Source organism: Pterocles gutturalis, unplaced genomic scaffold (assembly GCF_000699245.1).
Source record: "Pterocles gutturalis isolate BGI_N339 unplaced genomic scaffold, ASM69924v1 scaffold13278, whole genome shotgun sequence".
Lineage (NCBI taxonomy): Eukaryota > Metazoa > Chordata > Aves > Pterocliformes > Pteroclidae > Pterocles > Pterocles gutturalis.
In genome coordinates this window covers 159170-181897 of record NW_010120737.1, presented here as the reverse complement: position 1 = coordinate 181897, position 22728 = coordinate 159170, and the positions used below count along the sequence as shown (strand labels likewise).

General features: G+C 44.1%; 1 protein-coding gene across 1 annotated transcript in view; it reads right to left on the bottom strand.

The window, feature by feature from the left end:
• Window positions 1-22728, bottom strand: part of HDAC4 (histone deacetylase 4) — a gene marked incomplete at its 3' end in the record, with an annotated part of 179911 nt that overhangs the window by 22728 nt on the left and 134455 nt on the right. Inside the window, exons 6-8 of the mRNA XM_010077006.1 lie at window positions 20640-20761; window positions 7071-7202; window positions 4140-4252 (exon numbers count right to left, since the gene is read on the bottom strand). Of these exons, the coding sequence (XP_010075308.1) occupies window positions 4140-4252; window positions 7071-7202; window positions 20640-20761 (367 nt within the window). The remainder of the gene's footprint in view (window positions 1-4139; window positions 4253-7070; window positions 7203-20639; window positions 20762-22728) is intronic.

Sequence of the window (22728 nt, the reverse complement as noted above, 5' to 3'; positions counted from 1 at the left end):
ATGCGAGATTTACTGAATTATTTTATGGCCATTTAAACCAGGAACACTTAAGTAAAAATACCCTTAATTTCAAAACAAGATTGATTTAAAATAGGTGCTAGAAAACCCATTATAAAAATTACATTACTTTAAACTGCCCGATCTTCCTGTTAGGAAACAAGTGTTCTGATCACCCTGAATTCTCTGCAGGTGATTTTCCAACTTAAATAAAATAGAGTTTAGATTTCAAAAAGACCTTCTATAGGATTTCTGTTTTTTAACTTAGGTGCTATGGTGAAAAAAGGGATGATTATTAACTGAATATTACACTACGGTTCAATCTATATCAATGTAACAGAGCTCTGAAGAATGGCTTTATACAATTTAGAGTCAAATTCATAGTCTTGTAAGTCAAGGAGATTTTTCAGATTATTTCCTTGGTTGCAGGGCTGGGACAGCTCTGGATAATAAAAATCTCTTTTTCTCCCTCAAAGACTCTAAGGTGAGACTTCAAAAAAACCCAAACAAACCAAAAACCAACAACTTGCAGCAACCCTTTAAGGGAAAAAAAAAAAAAAAGCACATAAGAACTAACAGTGAAAACCCAAACATTTTCTATCAACCGATCTTCAAAAGCAATTCCGTGATTTATGGAGATGTAACCGGACTAGCCAACAACTTTACCAGGACATCCCATCTCAGCCCCTGAGCTCGGTGCTGCCTGGGCAAGAAGAACAGGAGGAGTAAAACCTTCCCACACCTCTGTTTGTCACCATTTTCAGACACTGGGCAGCCTTTGAAATGCGCTCTTCGATGTGCCACTAACTTGCCAGTCATTCTCCCAGTGTCCAACTTTGTCTAAATTCCTGACATTCGGCAACGTCGCCTAGTTTTCATAAGTCCTTGTGCAAAATCTCAGCTGCATGGTGAATTTTTTTCTTATTTCCTTTTGCCTTTTTGTGCTTTCATTAGTGTCATTCAAGCTTATTGGAAATACATTACAGAGGAGTTCTCCCATTAAAAAAAAAAGAGTAAATCTGTTTTTAAGATCTCGGTTCACAATTTGCTGCTCTAAAGAAGGAAACTCGCAGGGAGCGTTTTGCTGTGGAGCGGTACCCAGTGAGGACATGCAATGGTGCATACCCACATGCTTCTTCTTCCAAGTCATTTTGAGCACTACTGGCAATTTTCCTTTAATTTAAATTACATAACGTTAGCACGCCACATCAAGAAGAAGATCATTACTGTCAGCAGAGTAATGAAATATTTTACTGACATCAGAAACGAAACCAAACTACATCCATTTGCTCTTTGAACAATCAATACTCTGTAGTTGTGCCTCAAACTATCTCCTGGGGATTTGTTTGAAAAACAGCGAAGAGAAAAACCCAGCAGCTTGACGCTATCAGCATACGGTATTTAGCAGCATTATCATCACTTTAAATACACAGATCTCATCTACGGGTTGTACACAAACAGGTTTTTGAATTGCACAGAAGAGAACAATTTCAGCACGTGCAATTTTCGTCTGCAGGCAAGTACTTTTTATAGGCTTGTAGCAACTGCAACGGCAAGGAATATCGTGTACCTTTCAGAGTCGGGAAACCCTTTAGATTTAAAAACTGTATTTAAAAATAGGTATTGTATCTTTTAAATGGAGGCAGAGCTGCAGTCTTTCCACACTGAAGGCAAGCATTGAAACTTAAATAATCAACTCAGACACCATCTTCTGACCTATCTGAAATGGTTCAAGAGGTGACCTAGCAAACTGAGAAGCAAAGAGACGCAGTTCTCATGTGAAATCAAACACATGAAACACTTACACTTGGCAACATTATTTTTTCCGAAGCATTTCAATTTTTCTAAATATTTTAAAAAGTGGGAACATTAGAAAGCCCGGGCAACTGGTATTAAAGAAATCTCCAACACTTGGGCCCCCAGGTAACACTACTTCTACTGAAGAAAGAAACCAAAGCCTTCTCTTGCCCAGTTCTTTTTCCCCAAAGGAACCCATCCAGGCAAACACGTCAGCTAGTATCACACAGCGAGAAGTGCCGGAACAAAGCGCAGAGTTAGCTTTCCCCCAGAAAAAATGCAAAGGACTAGGACATGTAGCTAAGCCATTCAAGTCCACCTGAGATGCTGGGAGGAGAACAGTTTGTGCAACAGGTTACTGATGTTCTGTTTGCCATCACCCGGTGATTTATGTTTCATTCTGTTCTGGGATGGCAGTGACTCAATATACTGGGCAGTTTTAACATTAGAACTGCACAATCATCCCTATGTTATATTTTTCCTATTTTCCAAAAATTATGAAAAGATTAAAAAACCTCTAGATATTATTTTCTGGGAAATGAAAACTAGATTTTCTTCCTCCTTTATGCATAGGTTGTTTGGAGATGGTGCATCAAATGCTGCTCTTGTTAAAATTTGAGATGAACATGCTTCTTTCCTGGCGTGCAGCGGCATCGCTGGAAATTACCCACCACGGTGCAGTTGCAAAAGAGGCAAAGACAACTCCCAGGGAAAGGCTTTGGCAGTACAGGGATTTTTTTCCCCAACTGTCTGCCCTGTTCATGCCTCCGCCTAAGTTACAAAATTGCTGCATTACAAGCAGTTGACGAAAAGAGTTCTTCTTGTAGCCTGTGTCCATTCTGCTAGGTATTGGTGGTCTAGTCCCAGATAATTAGCTCAAATTATTTAACTTAAAAATAAAATAGTTAAGGAGAATGCTCCAGCTTCCCATTCACCTGCAGGAGCTCACACTGACTTGTGGGAAGCCGCCTGCTCTGTTAATATCACAAGAAATTTTCGAATCCACTCATTTTTCCACCAGCAGTAATTGGGGATTTGCAGTTTGCTAAGTATAGACAAGATTGACAGCTGTCGGGTCAGCAGAACCAGTAACTCGCTGCTAGTCTTCCTGGGGCTAACACAAATGTACCAAAGATGTGCCAGTCTTCAGTTCTGCAAACCCCATCAATAACCCCCTGTGTAAGGTGCCTTTGCTGGGTCTGCTCCAAACTACGACACGGTTGGCGTGCATCTCCAAAGACAGGTCTCTTTAGAGCAGCTTCAGCCGGCAGTGTCAAGCGAAGACTCCACCTGACACTGTCTTCATCTTTACAATAACTGTGTAAATCTGGTAAGCTCTGTAGTAGGCTGGAGTGTTACATGTGTGTTGGATAATTTGGCAGGGGAGAGAGTGGAGTAGAAGGCATATTCCCCGTATTAAATGCTGTTACACTACATTAGAAATAAAAATAAAGTGAAAATCTGTACACAACTGAAAGCAATAAGGGCTTACATTTATACCATAAGAAACCCTTTTCAATTCTAAATGACAATTTGGCGAGAACAAGCCTGAGCCTGTCTGGACAGCCCTATGTTCAGACAGACACTATATTCATGGGGAGAACAGCTAATGGTCAGCTGGATAAAAAGAAACGCACCAGTAACGTTACACAACCACACTGGTTTTTCTACACGAGAGGTTCATGGGGGAACCAGTTACCAGGGCCCTTAGGAAAAGGTGGGCTCCAGCATCCCCAAACACAGGAGCTGCTGTGTTGAATCAAATCCCAGTTTACCCAGTCCAACACCTTGCCCTTGACATCCGCATCAGATGCCTCAAGTGATGGTGAAAGCTTATGGGATTATGAATCAGCACATGGCAGCAGGCATCAAGCTTTCCAATCCCCAAGTGGGGAGGAAAAGGTTAAATCTGTTCCCTTTAATCCAGTTCTGCTTTGGTTTGTACTTAGACCAACCTACTGCACACAACGAATTCATCCTATGGACAATAGATGTGAACAGTTCCCCACATTTTAAAATACTTGCATTTGACTAGGAAACTGGTCTTCATCCTTTACCTTGCTAAATCAATTTATTTTTTGCTCCTCACAGCAAAACCACTACAAGTTACCACAAGCAGCTTGCAAGCTGGCTCAAACTAGATTTAATAAACAGATAAAGCATCCTGTCAGCCCAGATTGAGATGTAATTCCCAAAGTCCACTCCAAGTCACAGTCTGGCGTTTATTTTTTTTTTTTTTTTTTTAGAGTGCTGCGCACCGGTTTGGATGCCTAAATTCCTAAAACTTTGCAAAAACTGATGAGAAACCCAAGCATTAAAAATGAGAGTGCAGAAGGGCTCTTTACCTCGGTTTGAATGCTCGTGACCGATCCTGCAATTCCGTTCTCGGCGCTTATGTTATTGGAGCTGTTGTTTGGAGAGCTGGGACCAGATCCAGGAGCACTGTTGCATGCAGAATCTAAAAACACATCCAAACCCAACTTTTAGCGTTACAAACAATCTCCGCGATGGTATTTAGACAGATAACAACCCCTCGAGCTTTGTTTTGGAAGAAAGCAATCCTCCTCCTCCCCATTCCCAACCCCCCAAAATCTTCCCAGGGCTTTTAAAATAGCAACAAACACTTTCAAATGGTCTGTCCAAGTACCTCCTTACCATATTTATGTCTTCTCCTCATGGGGATTTCTCTTATTAATAACTTTAAATACGATTGGAAGAGAATAAAAGACATGGAAGGCTTGACAAAGCCAAACTGGAGGATGTCAAATTGTCTTGCTTCATTTTTCTCTAAGTGCTTCACTCACCCTCTTTAGCCTCTGACCCTAACGACACCCTCTCGCCATGGATTGCATCAGACTTCATGCTGGAACAACCAGGGAACCGTCCCAGCAGTGACATTTTCCCATGCTGGCTCCTGGTGCGGCTGGATGGACTGGAAATACGCTGATCGTGCACAGGAGCTGAGCTCTGCTTTGATAAAGAAGCACCGGGATTTTTCCGGTGCAGGTGAGTGGGCACGTGTCACACCCCTGTCCCCATGTCCACACCATGCTGGGTTCTCGGAGACACCATCACAACAGCTCCCATGGCACTGAGCTCCTGGGGACCGACTCACGAGCGTGAGGTTTTGCCAGGATGGAGAATTAAATTGTTTTAAGAAATTTAGAAGCTGCCTGAGTGCCATTGGACTGGATGGTCATGGCTGAGCACATTTTACAAAAATCAGGCAAAACGACAGGGTCCAAACCAGTAAATCTGTTTCAAATCACCGCCTTTTTTTTTTTCTTTTTTTGGTGGTAAGTGTTCTCCACTCAGGGAGTAAAACACTTTCTCACTGGAAAGTCCCAAGGCAGAGTTAATCCCTCAAAATAATTCTGTTATCACCTGAATGCTCTAAAAATCCTCTCACCTTTGTATATTTTATCAACACAGTCCCTGGGAACTCCCTACGCAGAACGCCAGAGATGGCCAGCCTGAAACCAAAGCCTCCCCACTAACGACACAGAAATAATAACAAACAGAAAGGGTGTGAAATTACAACAGCCAGAAAACTTGTCTCAGAAGGCATCTCACCTGGCGTACAGCACAGCCTCCAGTGTCCCTCCTTTTATTTTGGAAGATAAATAACACAAAAACTTTTTTTTTTTTCTAAACTTCCCTACTCCCTAAACACAGGGTTTGCCCAATGCCAGAAGAATCTGCCAGAAGAATCTGCAATAGGATGCCTCAGTAGAAATAAAAGCCAATTTGGGAGATTTTTAAAAATTATTTATTTTGTGGCATTATTCTGTATGTACTATTGAGCTATTTTGATCTTTGCAAGTACCTCCAGCAAAGTAACAAAGAGATTTTCTTCTTTAAAAAAAGAAGCCTTGCTGCTTTTTGTTGGTTGTGCATTTGGGGAAGCATCTCACCACGAAGAAAACTCAGCACTGAGGTACACTCAGCTGAGCACCTCAGATTGAACTTCTCCGTGGAAAGCAAGTTCAGAGTCTAGGTGTTTTGAAAAAATCTTTGGATGGCATGGAAAATATGTGCTTTTTCTGGGACCATGTCATTAACTACCTAGACATAGAAACAGTACCTGGCACATTCAAACCATGACTCCATGAAGATGTATTCTTCAAGGGTTAAATGTAACTTCTGTTCCCTGAAGTGTCACTTCTTTCAAAAGTTATTTTCCATTCAAAAGTCCCCTCTTACTGTAACAACTCTGACATTTTTCTAGCCAGGCTCCAGGGTGGCTGCTTTAACCAGGTCCATGCTCAGTGAGAATCTGGAGCTTTCTGAAGGCAGTACTGGGACCAGTCAGCCATTAGGGCTTGACTTATCTTCAAAGCTGCGTGACATATAGCAACATATGAGGTGAGAAGTAAATTCAGTTTTCAGAGCTGATACAAACTCTGCTTGGCTGTTGAAATCACCCATTCCCTCTGCAAAGAGAGGCTCTGCCAGAGCAGTGCATAGCTGCCCCAAGGTCTCCCAAAACCAGCCGGTTCTCTAAAGAGAGCTCAGTTTGAGTTTGTTTGAATGATGATAATGTGCCTTAAAGTGAGGTGAAAGGCTGGAAAAGCTGTCACGTAGTGGTACTTACACTGAGGCATCCCTAGATGGTGCTAGGAATTAACTTTATGGTAATCTGGATGATCTACTTGACTCTGATCCCTCCTTACAAACTTTAGTCCCAGAAGACCATTATTTTTCTACAAGAAACTGTCAAACAAGTAGTCAGAAATATCAGTTATATATATATATATATAAAATGCCTTACATGGTTTAAGACTTTGGTGTAATTACTTAACAAGAACTCTGGCGGTCTGCCCAAAGCCTAAAACAACCAGGGGCTGTAAAGCATCGTCTGCTGGAGGACGACAGCCGGGAATTCTGGTCTCCCCACAGATATTAATGGGATCACCCCTGAGAAATTTCATTTCTCAACAACCTGCTGCTGAAGATGGTAGAAATGCTTGGGGGAAAAAAAAATAGCATTCTGGTGCCATGTCTACATCTGTCTACATGTCTTAAAAACTCCAACAAAAGCTCAGAAGAGTTGGTAAGGCTGGCTCAGTAGATGGGTCCCCAGCAGACCCACGCTGCCGACGCACACCTGCATTGCTCACTGCTCAACTCTGACAACTTCAGCTGGGTTTCATCAACACAGAGGCACACAAGAGATCCAGACTGCACAATGAACTGGATGCAGGAATTAATTTTGGAAAAGGACATCTCATGGAGTATATAGCTGCCAGAGCAGATTTGGTACTTACCTGACGTACCTGTGACATCCAGCGGGCGCTTCTTCAGAGCGGTAACCACCGGACCATCTTTTCTGCGCAAGAGGGGGCTGCTCCGTCTTTCAGCAACTTTTTGCTTTAGTCTGGATCGTAATTTCAGATTGGGTTCAGACGCTGAACATAGAAAGGAAAAAGCAAACAGTGTTTTGGTTAATATTATTTCAGTGGACTTTTTACTCATCGCGAAGGTTGGGCTGCAGTTCAGCATTTGTAGAAACCTAAATGAAACGAGTCACTCAATAGCATATATTTGTAACAAAAACTTCTGAATATAACGAATAGGTCCCAGCCTATGTCATATCTGAATTCACTGGCAATGAAAGTCAATAGCGTTTTAATTAAAAATTAACCATCCTGCTGTCTACTCTCAGCTGAAGACACAATCTGCTGTGAACTCATTCCAACTAGCACAGAGACCACCATTCACATCCCCTTGGTTCCCACCTCTGCCCAACTTGCTTCCAAACCAGCGGTAAACCTAACTCATGGGAGCTCAAAAAATCAATACAGGAATTGGTGAGACAACTGAGATGTTGCTGTTTGGTCAGCGTGGAGCACCACTGTGGGGCCGAGATGCTATCTGCAACGTCTTGCTGCAATGGGCAGCTCCACACCCTTGGAGTCATCCAACCCTGGGGTGAGCTGGCTTAGGGAGGCACGCTGGGGAAGGGGAAAGAAAACATAGAAATCAAACCCCACAATGAAAACAGGTGAACATCTTCCTGCTGGTTCACTTCCCTGAAGTAACTCATCTTGGAGTCAGATGAGCTTATGTCAACCGGAGCCAGTGTCAACTCAAGAAGGGCAGGAGAGTGTGGCCAAAGCCAAAGGCAATGCCAAGGAGAAGGTTTGTTTATTTGAGGACCAACTTGCTTACATCATCACAGCCACAAAGTTAAACTAGATCTAAAAACACATCAAAGGCTTTGAAAAGCCAGGGCCGCCAAGGGTAGGTGCCCATGTATTTCCTGAGATGACGGGCTGGCTTGGTTTGTGTACATCATACCTTTGAGAGACTCTCTTCAGAACTTCTTGTCTACCCAAATTCTGAGATTTAACTTCTCCAAAAGTCAAAGCAGACTCCTGTGAACCCCTAATGCCTGTGGGCTAATGACAGTTGGCAACACCGAGCACATCTGCACGGCACAGCTTATCAGGTTTTTATAAAGGTAATGAAGCCTTAAGCCAAGATTCCTCCTGCAAGATGATTTTCTCTGTAAACTTTCTGATCTCTTGAGTATACATGAAATATCTGCTTTGGCGCTTGAGGGCTCCTGCCAGTTATGAGATTTGTGAACTGGCCCAATCTTTTCCCTTCACCCTCTTAACAACTCAGCAGCTTAATCCCTTTGAACCGGCAAATCCCGTGCTCTTGCCATTAACTACGGATACACTCAGCTCCCTGCACTCCAGGGCCAATAATCTACATTTCTTTAGAAGAATTAAAATAGGGTTTACAAATCGGAATGAACTAAGTCTGGCTACAGATAGATTTACCTACAGTTGGCTTTGACCACCAGGTCACGTAAAAGATGAAGGCTGACAATGTTAATTGCAGGGCTCAAAAATCAGAAGGTTGATGAATGCAAGATCAAATGCTTGAAGTTAAGCCATCAAAACAGTTCTTTGATGAAAATTTTGGGAGGAAAAAAAATAATAAAGAGCTTTCATGACTGTTTTGGACAGAAAAATGCCAGCAAAAGATAAAGGGAGAACTAAAAAAAAAAGTGTCAGGCTCCTCAAGATGATGCTTAAAATGCAGCATCAAGTGCACGAGCAAAGGCGGAATCATCTTATAGGGCATTTGCATATCAAATGGGGGGCTGAATGCAAATCTGTCATTTGCTTGGAGGGCAATAAGAGAAGAGTGGACTAGTTAAAATACAGGCGTAAACTCTTAACTAGCTACAAAGTTCTCTTCAAAACAAATGCTGATGGATTATTCTAAATGTAGTCTTTGAGCAGGTGAACCCACCTGATCCCACATCCTTTAATTCACAGCTTTAATTGATTCCAAATACTGAGTATTAGTAACTGTTCCGAAGCTCTGGTCGAGACTTTAAAGAACAAAGAAATGGGAACGTGTCCCAGGTAGGTGTCGAGACATCCATTTTAGATATAGCCCAGGAAATAGAAGCCCATGCCACAGCTGTTGAAAGGATTTGTCTTCTGACAAAGGAAAACATGACAATAAAAACTGTACTACAATGCAAATTTTATTCATATGCAATTTATACCCTGCGTGGTGTTCATCTGAAGTATGTTGGGAACAGACAAGTAATTGTGTGGCTTTCAAATCCAGAGAATGAATTGGTTAGAAACACCTTAAAAATAGGCAGGGAAACAGAAGATCTGGGGTCACAGATCACCCAACGCTACCATGTAATGTCCCATCCATAAAGCCAACAAAAAAAAATCCTCCCGTGTAACAGGAAGGGAATGAACACAGAAAATTACAGCCTTAAAAGAGAATAAGTTCTGGTGAAAGCAGACAATTGTAATTTGTCAGACAAAACTATTTTCAGGCCAAACTATTCCATCTATTTCTCCTTTGCTTCCTCAGCTGGAAGATGGAGTTTTGAAACACCAAAGAGTCTATTTAAAGAACCTCATTTGTTTCGTTCACTCTGGTTTTGTTCTATTTATCCCCCAGATATAATCCCAAATCTAACATGTCATCAGGACCTCAGAGAGCATAATCCCTCCACGCATTTAATTGGGTCCTAGATAGACCAAAGTAGGGGAATTAAAATTCACCACAGGCAGCAGCAGAACAGTCTTAAATTCAAAGAATTTACATACAGCATATTTTATAATAAAAGATGTAGCTCGCAACAGAGGCATTTCCAAAACTCTAAACAATAATTTAAGCTTATTCAGTTGGTTTTTAAACTACTACATAATAAAAAAAATATTTGCAAATTGAAGAAAGCTGTCCTTCAAAAGTAGAAAATATAGATTTAAGCAACATGACCAATACCAGACGGCCAACACAGGTCCAGCCTTCTCTCGACAACACCAATTCCACCAAAAATCTCCCAATTTTCCCCCTGTCAGGCACCATGCCCAAACCAAGCCTTGCTCCCCATCACTACTAACTAGCGTAAACTTCAGAGAACTGAAGAGTAAATTACAAAACTTACTGGTCTTCTACATCTTAAGGTGAAGTCTTTAAACAAAAGCCCTGAAGTTATCGAAAAATTGTTTTGCCTCCTGTTTAGCAAACAAATGAAGCCCATGCCCAAGTCTGAGTCCGCTTCCACAAAGCCAGTGGGATTTCTTCAGCAGTGACATACTTAATTTGGCCTATAATAAGGATTTGTACAAAGAATATTTTGTTTTCCTCCGAGTAAATTAATAACTAGAACATAAGCCAAAAGCTTCTCTAGTTTTCACAGGCTGAAACCCAAGTTACCCCTCTTATACGTCATTTCTTGCAGCAGGACCCATGTAATCCAATTCTTCAACATTTATGTCATTCTCATTGTTTTCTTCCTAGAATTGCATCCACTAAGCTGCTGAACTAATCTGACATGAAGTCTCTGTAAGTCAAAAAACATAAAGTCCTGGGCAGAGTTTGCCCTGTTCCCATTACCCATACACATTTATTTAAAAAAAAAAAAAAAAAAAAAGCAGCGAACAATGCACCATGAAAACCCTGAGCCCAGTCCTTGAACATCTTAATTTTGGTGGCTGGGGACTGAGATCCACTAAGCTGCTGAACTAATCTGACATGAAGTCTCTGTAAGTCAAAAAACATAAAGTCCTGGGCAGAGTTTGCCCTGTTCCCATTACCCATACACATTTATTTAAAAAAAAAAAAAAAAAAAAAGCAGCGAACAATGCACCATGAAAACCCTGAGCCCAGTCCTTGAACATCTTAATTTTGGTGGCTGGGGACTGAGAGAGGCTGTTATTCCTTTATTATTATTTTTAAGCTCCATACTAAGCCTCACTAGGCAGGCAAAGAGAGATGGCTGGCTGAAACTGGCCTTGTGCACAACCCAAAATTTTAATAAATTATATTTTGCTTAAGGAGGAGAAACCATGTGTTCAGTAACTGAGCATTTGCTCCCTGCTCTGCAGTTCTTTGCTCCCTGGCCACCTCCATCCCAGACCTTCAGTACTGCTCCTCCGCGTGGTCTTGCCTCTCCGAAAATCACGGATTGGGACCTATCAAGTCAGGAGGACCTGGTAAAGCTGGACACGGCAAAGTTCACCTACAGTCAGATAAAATAAAGACTGAAAATCCTTTCGCCATTATCCCTCTGAAGCCAAATATTCTTGATTTTCAATATTTGTAGGCAACAGCACAGAGGAGGATAAGAAGAAGAGAGTCCCACAAAAGCGCAGACAGGTATTACAGGGCACAAGTGGCAGCAGAAAATTCCCAAACCAGAAAGAAAAACAAGAATAAAACCAAGACAGCCTGTTCTTCTGCAGAAATTAACTGGTTTTTATGGTCATGGTACCAGCCTGGATGGCATCACTGGCAAGAATGCATCTCCGAACACAGGTACACCATTAGAAAGGGCTAGATAAAGATATCCGCTGGATTTTCCTTCTTTTCTCCTAACTCTGCGTTGGCATGAGCACTGCGGAAGAGCTCCACGGAACGGCTATTTATGGAAGACCGTGTCCTTAAAATTAAAACTTCCTAAAGGCCAACATCTGGCACTTTTCATACTGAAGTTCAGCAGCAGAAAGAAGGTTTTAACACTCATTAAATCGAGCACACAACACTGACAACTTTTTACAGCTTTGCTGTCGTTCGCTTGCCTGGCTACGAAACCAGGCGACATCGCAGCGTAACGGAGCACCGCGAAGGTTTCCGCTGTGCACGGCCAAAACCTGCCTAGAAAAAACAAACGCGTGGAAATGCCACATCTCATCTCTGCCCTTCCCTTTCCAAAGTCTAAATAAGGAGAGCAGCTTCACACAGTTCAAAGCGTTCTCTGGGAGGAAAGATAAGGGATGCACGGAAAGGGATAAGGAACAGAGAGGAGAGAATGAGGTCCTCCAAGGGAATTTCTCCAATAAAATGTTTTAAACAGCACTGAGCTATGCAGAAGGCAAGAGAAAAACCATGCCATTTCTGTACAGCAACAAAAAAGCTGCAGTGCCTGTAGCCAAGGGAGCTACCGGCTGCCTGAAGATGAGGGCAGGGAGCAGCTACAAAACCAGGGAGACCCCAGCCAGTCACCCATGGCAGCCCCAACTTTCCATGACAATCTCCTTGCATTAAAATGAGTTTCTCCCAAAAAAAACCCTCCAGGCATTTTAAACTCAAGAACTGCACTAAATTTTACTTGTTAATATAGAAAAGCCCAAGGTGGGTCAAAACACGCATGGTGGTATACCCTCCACCCTTCGTCGGTGTCTCATGGACTGACCAAGTGCTTGTTTTTGAGCTGCAAACTGTTCAGTACCTAGAAATATTCCTGCCACAGCTGTGATGACCAAGCCCATGCCCTGGCCAGCTTGGGGCAGTTTGTCTTTTTTCTCTCCTCCTTGCCCTGTCCCACCAGCATCTCCACCTTCGCCTTGCCTGGCACTGGGCTGCACCACGGGAAGGAGCGACCTGCCCTACCTCCAGCCTCCTCCTGCTCTAGATGCTCTTCCAAGGAACCGTCAGAGAGCACCATGAACCCAGTAAAGCCATCTCACGCTGTCACACACGGCTGAAAAGTGCTGAGGGCCAGGAGAGGGGACGCAGTGTGCTGAGAAGCCCGTAGGACACGGCTTTAGAGATGCACAGTTTCCTCAGAGCTCGGCTGTTGCGTGTCATTTTGGAGAAATCCTTCTGAGGCACCACTCTGGGTGCTGTGCACGCGGCGCTCATGGTCACCCGCAGGGGACAGGCACGCGCGTGTCACACTCTCCTAGCTCAGAGCTGACTCTCCTCTCTGCTCGATGCAGCAGCCCAAACGGCAAGTGGCTCAGCGCCGGCCAGAACACAGCTGGGCACGCAGATACCCACACATGCACCTATACACACAGATACACACGTATACATATACACATACACACACACACAGATACACACACACGTACATGCTTTTACAGATATATACATATTTACATACATACATACACACACACGTACACACATGCACACAGACATACACATACATATATCCATACACACACATACAATATACATACATACATATATCCATACACACACACAATATATATACATACATATATCCATACACACACATACAATATACATACATACATATATCCATACACACACACAATATATATACATACATATATCCATACACACACATATATCCACACACATATACATACATACACATATGTACACACACGTGTACACATACACACACAGACACATACATATACACACACAGACACATACATATACACACACATACACACACATATACACACACATACACACACATATACACACACATACACACACAGACACATACATATACACACACAGACACATACATGTACACACACATACACACACAGACACATACATGTACACACACATACACACACAGACACATACATATACACACACATACACACACAGACACATACATACACACACACATACACAGAGTGAAGGCGTGCACACTCCCAGCAGCCCCCGTGCAGCAGAGAATCAGCCGAGATGCCCAGGCAGGAGAGGGACGGGTTCACTGCGTGACTGCGGAGCAGGTTCCAGCCCTCCCGGAGCCCCTGCTCCCCAGAGGTGACACCAAACCAGAAGACACTGTTGGGTCTTCCACTGGGAGAGGTTTCTCCTCTGATGCCCCAGTGCCAGCACTGCTCAAGAGGTGCTCTGATGGGAAGCACATGAAGGCTTTCGCCCCATGAATCCCAGCTCTCCGGAGCTTTATCAGAGCCCAGAGCAAGGAAGGGGGGTGCCTCCTCTGTTGGCCTCTGGGCAAACCTCAGCGCTGGAGAGGAGCACCCACAGCAACTGACACCAAAGAAAAACATGGGAGCAAAGAATTCCCCAGTGTGCATTTAGAAGAAATGGGGGAACCTAAGCAAGGATGTGCTGGTCTTCCAGCTGCACACTAGGTTGTTCTGCTCTCTGAGATCCCAATGGGCTGGTCCAAAGAGCTATGCTGGAGCATCACAGTCATAAAGTAATTTTTGTCTTTACTAAGTTATTTTTCGGATTAGAGAGACTGGCGTCCTCCACTTGGAGCAGGAAACAGTATTTCTGGCAATGGGGATTTCCCATGCAGGTCAGTGCCCCTCTCAGCAGCGCACACCCCGAGGCAGTGTGGGGTCCCAAGGACACGGCGAGCCGCCCACGAGAGCCAGCCCTCCGACCGCATCCACTGGAAGGACAAAGGAGTGGGAAAGCACAGATGCTCTCCAACTTGAGTGACATTCCATGCTGTACAAAACTCAAAGATTTTCTTGAAATTATACTCCCACACTACACTGGGATTTCAGCCTACTCTATTTTCCTCTAAACAATCTTTGTCATAAAACACTTAAAACACTCTGATAATCAGAACCAACTCGGAGAGGTATTATGCCTTTCTTGACAAATGTAGTGTTTTAATTATTGACAAATCCTTTCATTTTCCCTTTTCTTTCTTTCCAGTGTGAGAGGTTCAGAACAGTTTCACCTGCTTAACTGCAAAGAATAGCTCAACTCTGTGCTTCTGCAATGCCAGGAAACCAACAACATCACGGGATGCTGGATGCTTTCCTCTCTCTTTTGCATGGAAAAAAGAAGAATATTAGCAAACAGGAGATGGTTAGTGCCAGCCCGTGGGTATGATGCAGCACAGGTATGTCTCACCATCACCCACCTAAGTGCAAGCTGGAGCTTCAAAGTTTCCAATCTGCTCAAGCTTGATTCAGCCAGAAGAACAACATCGACCTCTGCTATCTCCTTCAGGAGGCTGGAAGCTGGAGTGGTTGCCAGGACCATGAGCACAGGTGATGCGTTTATCAGATTCCTTCTGCAGTAGGTCCCAAAGGGCGGTGAAATTCCGAAAAAGCCCAGGGCAGCCCTCCGAGCGGCAGATGTGCCAGACTCTGCCCAGATGCACCACTTACGGGCAGGTACGAGGAGAGGTCTCCTTTTGGTTGCATTCCTTCACCCCTTGAGGGAAGTCCCTGCAGCAAAGGGGTGCATGAGCCATGGTCTGATGATGCTGAGCTAAAAATTTCTCCTTGGACCTTTGCTGCAGGTTCTTAATTGTGTGGGTTGTGAAGGTTGAGGACAACTTTTTTGTTTTTCTTTACCACAAGCTCTAAGACACAGTACTTGACCTATAACCAGTTGTCCTTCTTCTGCCATGACTTGAGCAGAAGGCAAGAGACATGCTGAGATGGGAAGTTTTTCCAGTAGGATGCTTGTTCTTCCCTGGTTCCGAAAGAAAAGGAGCTGAAAGAGGGGTCTGTGACACTTCTGTCTCCCCAAGTACCTACGCACGCAAGCACACACTCATTTACTTCCTAGCCAGGAAATTCAGAGACAGCTATTTGCCAAAGATGTCTTTGTGAGCTCCCAGTCTGGCATTCGATTCCACCTAGCCTTGTAAATAGTGGAAACTCACACCGTGAGATGCTATCCCATAGCTCTGCAGTGAAAACATGTTTGGGACCACAGGAATCCTTCACCTCCTTCAAATTTGAAGTCCATCAACGTCCTTCTGATCTTCACCCCCTGAGCGCAGCCAGCTGTGATACTGGAGGGAAGGAAAAGGCAGGACCCAGAGCCCCAGTGACGCTCCACAAAGCAGTGACCATGGCTGCAGGACCCGTGGGCCAAGCAACCCCTGGAACCAAGCCAAAGACCCCAAAAACCAGATTCCTGTTGCTCTTGATGGATGCAGGAGGTCTTCTTGTGTGCACAGTGGCTTGGCAAGCACCAGAGGGTTGACAAGTGCAAATGAAAAAAAAAAGGCCAAAATGAACCAAGAGAGCATTTTTGATAACATCAGCTTTGTCAAAAATCCCACCTCTGCTGAGAGATCCACCAGAAGAAAGGTTTAAAGACCAGCAGCCAGCCCAGGGCAGGGGAACTACGCAGCAGCACAGGCACAGACCCCTGCTGCGTGGGCACGAGGAGGGTGGAAGGAGAGTGGCTGTCTTGGGCAAGGTTTGCTTTATCCAACGGCAGGAGCAACACCACGAGGAGATCCGAGCCTGCTTCCCAACCTGCACGGGTCCTACGGGTGCAGGCATTTTCACCCTTACGACTTTAGAGAAGATCTTTTCTGAGTACTTCAAAAGACACGAGCTGGTTTTCTCTCTTTGGGGTCAGGTTGACGCAGAGGTACAGGGATGTGTTTCCAGTTCATGCATCCCAGTGAGCTGACTGTGTGTTGGCCAGGTGGGTCTAGTGGGTACCAAGTCTGGCAAAACTCCTCCTGATTTTACCAACAACTCACTGAAATGCTGTGCTTTCATTAGAACTCCTGCTTAGCTGTCAAGTCCCGACAAACAGGAGGAATCCTCACCCTACCTACCTCTATGCAAGTGGGAAAGGTAGTGTCTGACAGGACACGGTCCAGCCCTGCCCAAGATGTAAGAAAGAAAACAAATCCAAACAAAAAAACCTCCGTAAGCAAAGGGAAGAGCACGTTAAAAAGTTACGTAATTCTCTTTTTACAAATCTTAATGATGGCAGTCACATCAGCTTTCTAATCAAGCACATGTTTTCATATGTCCACTGCTCAAATTCCATAAAAAAGAGAATACCAAGAACAACCTTGTTTCCAGGGAGAAAATGAGGACATCACATTCCTTAGAAAGGCAAAGCCAAAGAGCTACATTAAAAAGAACTTCAGCAGCTCCAAGAAAGCTGTTGACAAACAACTCTCGGGGTTATGAAAACAGGCTGCAAAAAGACTGCCCAACCCCAAACTCTAAAATCACTCTGGAATGATTCTCCAGAGATTTCCTTACAGGGTCCCAGTATAGCACATAATGAAGCTTCATTAAATTTGGAAGACACCAACCTTGACCGGGGGGCAGAAAAGGTCACTTACATTTTCCCCTCTCAACAGCTGTCACCAAAATGCATACACTAAAGGAAACTTATCTATAACATAGGAAACTACACAAAAGGGGCAATAAAAATCCTTCTGTTAATCCCGTTATTTAACAGCAAAAGCACGAGCAGCACCAACCTAAACATTCTCAGTTCAGCTTAAAAAAAGGAGAGCCCCAAAGTGTTTAGATAGAGGGAACGGAGCAAGATGCATCCCCCAGCCAGGCTGAAAAGAGGATTCAAGCAATTAGTAACTGCCCCAGCCAGCATCTTGACAGGAAAACAATTTCATCCAGAAACCAAACGGCCAAGAAACTGGAACATAATTCAGTAAAACAAATCAGACAGGGTAGGATTTCAGGGGACAGGATGCATTAGGAGAGCGCTGCAAGGGTTGACTGTTTCCCATGCTGGATGTTTTCAAGCCCTCTGAAGACATTATTCACGCACACATCTCCTCCTAACCCAAGCCACCGTGGCTGGTTCAGCCGGGCTCTCTCACAACACTCACGCTCGAGTTTTAGACTAGCACGTTATCTCCAAGTGTGCGCAGAGGGATAACCTGTTACCACACCACGATGCTTTAAATAGGAGGAAAGAAAGGCAGGATTTTTATAATGAAGCGCAATGATGTATTTATTCTTAAAAATTTCTCAATGTGCACGACACGCTGGCAGTTCTGAAAACGCGCCCTAGAAAAAAAATTCAAACTGCCTTCCTGCAGCCCCCTAAGTCACACCGATGCTGTTGGTCAGATTCCAGCCCTGCTAATCAGAACTGTATTGTTACAGACTCTGTTATTTAAACTTCAAATATTTAATCAAATTTAATAAAACTGGACTACACAATATGGTGGTTTTAAATTACAAATACCAAGCCAGAGTTTCGCCTGGTGCCAAAAATCTGAAAAGCTCACCCGCAATAAAAGAACTTTATTTAGGATGGGCTCCAGCCTTCCCTGCCTTTTGTTTACATCAGACTGTTCAGGAGCCTTTCTTCTCCAAGCAACTTAACATTCTTGGCAGGGGTATTTCTGCAGGATATTGCCGTGTCAGAGACTGACGTGCCGTTACATTGAAAGGAAAAGAAAAGACAATAACAACAAAAAATTCTCCCCTGAACCTTGCAAGTGAACTCATTTGTATCATGGACCAGTCCCCAAAAGATTAATGCTGGTGCCCAAAAAGAACAAGCATCAGCATTCCGGAAAAACAAAATCAGCTCAGCATCTTCCCAGTTTAAAACAACGATTTTGGTGGCTTCCATCTTTAATAATGTGATTAGATACATTTATCATCCTTAATTCACCCTGTCTGATGGGGCTTTTATTCAGCCAGAGCGTTATTGAGAGCTCGGTCTGGGAAGCTACAAAGGGGCAAGACGTTCAGCTGCTTTCCTTCTCCTGCAGAAATCCCCTTTCCACAACACCGGGAGCAAGAAGGGCGACCGATCCTCAAACTCCATCTGACAAGTAAGGGTCCCTGAAGTAACGGACAAGGGAGGTTCTGGAGCATGGTGAAGCCCATTGATGCTGTGCAGATGCTAACACACCAGAAATGGATCACCTGCTTTCCAAAGGTCTAGGAAAGGGCTAAAAATCTCTTGGAACCACGTTGTCCACAGGCCCGAAGCGATAGGTGTGATGCCAAGGGCCGTTCGCCTGCGTAGAAATGCTGCTGCTTCCCAGACAAGCCTGAAAACCCTCCGCAGAGGAGCGGCAAACTGCAGCAACGGCTGCTAGCAGCCTGGCTTGCGTTCCTCCTCCCAGGCAGACGGGTATGCCAAGCACATCTTTGTGCTTTGCTGGCCTTAGGCACGAAGGAAATCTGCTTTGAGGGCCATCCTCCACCAAACGCTCACCTTCCCAATGAAAGGCAAAGTCCCAAAGCCCAGACAGCATCACTTCTGCTGTCCCGGGCACCAGCGATGCAGCAGCATCTACCCCAGCTAATGGGGTGTTTGGTCTTTCATGATGTAGAAGATTAGAGGATGACCTACCCTTCAACAAATCCAGTTTTCTAAGCTTTGAGAGTCCTCCAGAAAGGGCACAGTTAAAACCACCATCACCAAAGGTAGAGGGTGTGCACAGGAAATAAAAAAACCCCCATATCCTGGAAAAGGCTTGATCATTTTTGATTGACTTCTTGGCAGCTGAAGTGTTTGGCACTTGCCACCCACCCCACCATGCGGGAGAAGACAGCCTACTGCCCAGCAGATGGGAATGCATCCACAGATCCGTCCTGCAAGCCAGGTGCTATGGTCCACAATGGGAAGTTCCCAAAAAGGTTTTTAAATCCACAGAATTGGGAGGCAGGAGGCACAAGGTGTTTGTGTGGAGGTATATTTTTTTTTTTCTCATCAGATGGTGAAAGAAGAAAAAACGGCCCAAGCTGACAAAGGTAATGAGAATCATGTTAAAACGTTCACTACACCTGAGAACTGCTTTATTTCTATTAGGAGATGCGCCGTGAGAACACCTACATCCCTCCCAGAAGGAAACTGAGGGGCTGCCAGCCCTTGGGAACCAACTTTGGGAAGTCGATTGGAGCAAAGACAGTAGCAAACCCACAGGGAGATCTGGCTAATGCCCCATCACCATTCCTTATCTCCAGATGTCCCACTTTTTGAGTACCGATCCTCATCCCTCCACATGTGAAGATCCTGAAAAACAGTACCTGCCAAAGGTACGAAGTTCAAGCATACCTCTGCTTCCCCCTTACTCCATCTTTTCTGAAAAGTTTTTTTTTCCCTGTTCTGAAGGAAGTTCCAACACACAGCACTGTCTGCACCGTCCCCGTGAGCAGCATCGCTCCCCAAATCGGGACAAGCCCATGGAAGCTCAGCTATTCCCCGAAGGAAGCAGTTGAGGATCACGAGCTGGCCAGGCTAGAAGCTGAGGCTGTGTTGGCTTAGGCATGTGATAGGGAGCTGAGGACCACGGCCAACTAAAACAACCTGGTTTACACAATATATAGTTGAGAAATAACTGACCTGCTTAGCCACCGTGCAGGGAAAAACCTAACTGAGAAATAACTGTCTAGGTGTGAACCAAAACCCTCGCAGGAAGTCCTGACGCTTTGACTGGCAGAAACATTTTTATTTATTTTAAGTACAAACTTGTATATAAAATGCAAATCCCAGAAGAAATGAACTTTTCTTGGTACTTTTCTCACTCGGCAAAACATACTTTGACTTCAGACACCCAGATCTCTGTATTCGCTTGGACTTCGTGAAAACATCTCACAAACTGGGACACACAACTCGGCTGTCTCCTGCTTGGGAGCCCGCACACGCCAGGCAACGCCAGCCTCCCTCCAACACTGCGCACACAGTGAGACACGAAGGGGGAGAAGGATGGAGCGGGTGCTTGTTAAATAAATCACCCCGTGAAATACAGCTTTTTGGTAATGTAGACTTTTTTTTGGAAAAAAAAAAACCCAACCAAAAAAAACCCCAAAACAAAGAGGACCAAGTGTCCCAGAAAAGACAGTAAGCAACACACAAAACCACCACAGAAAATCAATCGATGTGAACGCTACCTGTTTTTCTGAGTGGGAAGTCATCTTTGGAATCGTACATCCCCAGGACAGGGTGATTGTAGGTGCCAGATACGCCGCTTTGGGGTGGGGAACTCTGGTCCAGAGAGCTGTGCTGTGTCTTCCTGCACAGAAGGAAAGAGAAAGAGAGGAGCTTTACACCAGTGACGTACAAAGGGAATGGGTGCAGCTTCACCTTGGCTGTTATCTCAGTTAGTGGGAACGGTGCAAAGGAAAAGATCTTGGTATTAGCTTTCTCCTTCTAGGCACTCATGCAAAAAGACCCAGAAACCCAATGTACAGGGAGGTAACCACACACATGCTTAATTTTCAGTATAAGAATTACCCCGTGGAGCACGGCACAACTCATGAAGGTATTCAACCATGACCATAATGTCCAGCGTGTCCTCGGGCTGGGTCTTGGTCACTTATATCCTAGAAGCTAAGCATGGGTGTCGTTCCTCTCCTCAACCTTAGGACGAATGAATCATTTCCCTTCACTGAATAAAACCCAGACACAGCAGACAAAAATCTAAGGATGAAACAAAACCGAAGGACGAGCACACCGGGTGCCACCCATTCAAACTGGCCAACAGCAGCCAGGCCATGTGGGTGGTCTGCTGCCTTTCTCTTCGCTGCGTCCCGACCCAAGCTCCTCGCAGAGATAGGGCCAAAGCACTCAACACCTTCCCAAATTAACTTCTCGAAGCTGATAATTTATAGCTTTGTTTGAGCAGGCTGCTGGAAGTAAATTACAATCTGTTTGCTTAGGATATTAAATAAGGAATGAGTTTTCGAAGCCTCCTACCAGTTTGTTGGCTGCATCTTTCCTACTTAATGACTTGTGCCCAGCTTTGCCCGACCAACCCCGACCAGCACAGACTTCGGGAAGTCTCCAGACTCTGCATGACAGCAGAGTAGTTACATCAACAGAATGACTGATTTAGCCGTATAGGTATCAAACCACCTCACATTTTAAGTTTAAATAAACAGAATTGAAACCCTGTATGACTTCTTCAAAATCCTAAGGAATGCGGGACAACAAAAAGTGAGCACTTCATCAAAAGAAGTGAAGATTTGCAATTTTATATTGCCTAATAACCAGGCATTCTTGGAGGGCTTGGTTAAAAATATTCTCCTACAGAAGGTTCTTTAAAGACCCATTGCCATTTGGAAATCACACCAACTCATCCAGTGCCTTGAGTAGTAAGGCTTAAAAGCTCAAATCAGAAGTAGGCTGTTTGGTGAGAGACGTAGCACCAATTCCACTACAAGTTATACCCTTCAAAAAGTAAGGGGCTAAGGAAACACCAGGAAAACACATCAAAAATTCTCCACAATTCGGTTACAAAAACCTCTGAAAAATGTATTTGAACCTCTCCATCAGAATTTTCTATACCCACAGTTCTTCCCAAGCAGTATGATTCACTGTGGTTTCCTCATCCTCCCTCCTTTATATTCCAATATTTTCAGTACATACAGGCGGAATAATTTTTCGGGCTCTTACACAGTTGTATTTTTCATTAGTATTCGCGCACATCGTGTACTCTTTTACATTCGCACCAATAAATGCCCACATGCACGCACAGTTTAATCATCACCTGAAATCAAAACAGAACCAAACTGAAAAATATTTGAATCCCTCCCGAAAACAGAAGTGGCTTTCTCTGCTCATACCATGGGAAGGCAGCACAGAGAGATGTTTCACAAACAGGAAGCCTGGACGCTGCAAGCCAAGAGCCCTCAAACCCACCATGTCACACAATGACATTTTTTTGCTCTTGCCTTTACAAGCAATAGACTTTTTCTTTTCTTTTCTTTTTTTTTTTTTTTAAATCATGACTTAAGCTGCACAATCACGTACATTGAAGCTATTTTCATCGCTTTGTTAGTGAAAGTGCAGGAACTCAAAGGGCCTGTTTAGATGTGCTTTGGGGTTGCTGAATGACAGATATTGAACTCTGCAAACAGGAATACATTATATCGCTCCAGGACTGGGATCCAACACCCTGCTCTGCTGCGAGCAAAGTGAAGGGTCTGCATGCCCGTTCAAGAATTTCCGAGGTCTTGAAAGCGATGGAACTGTAGGCTC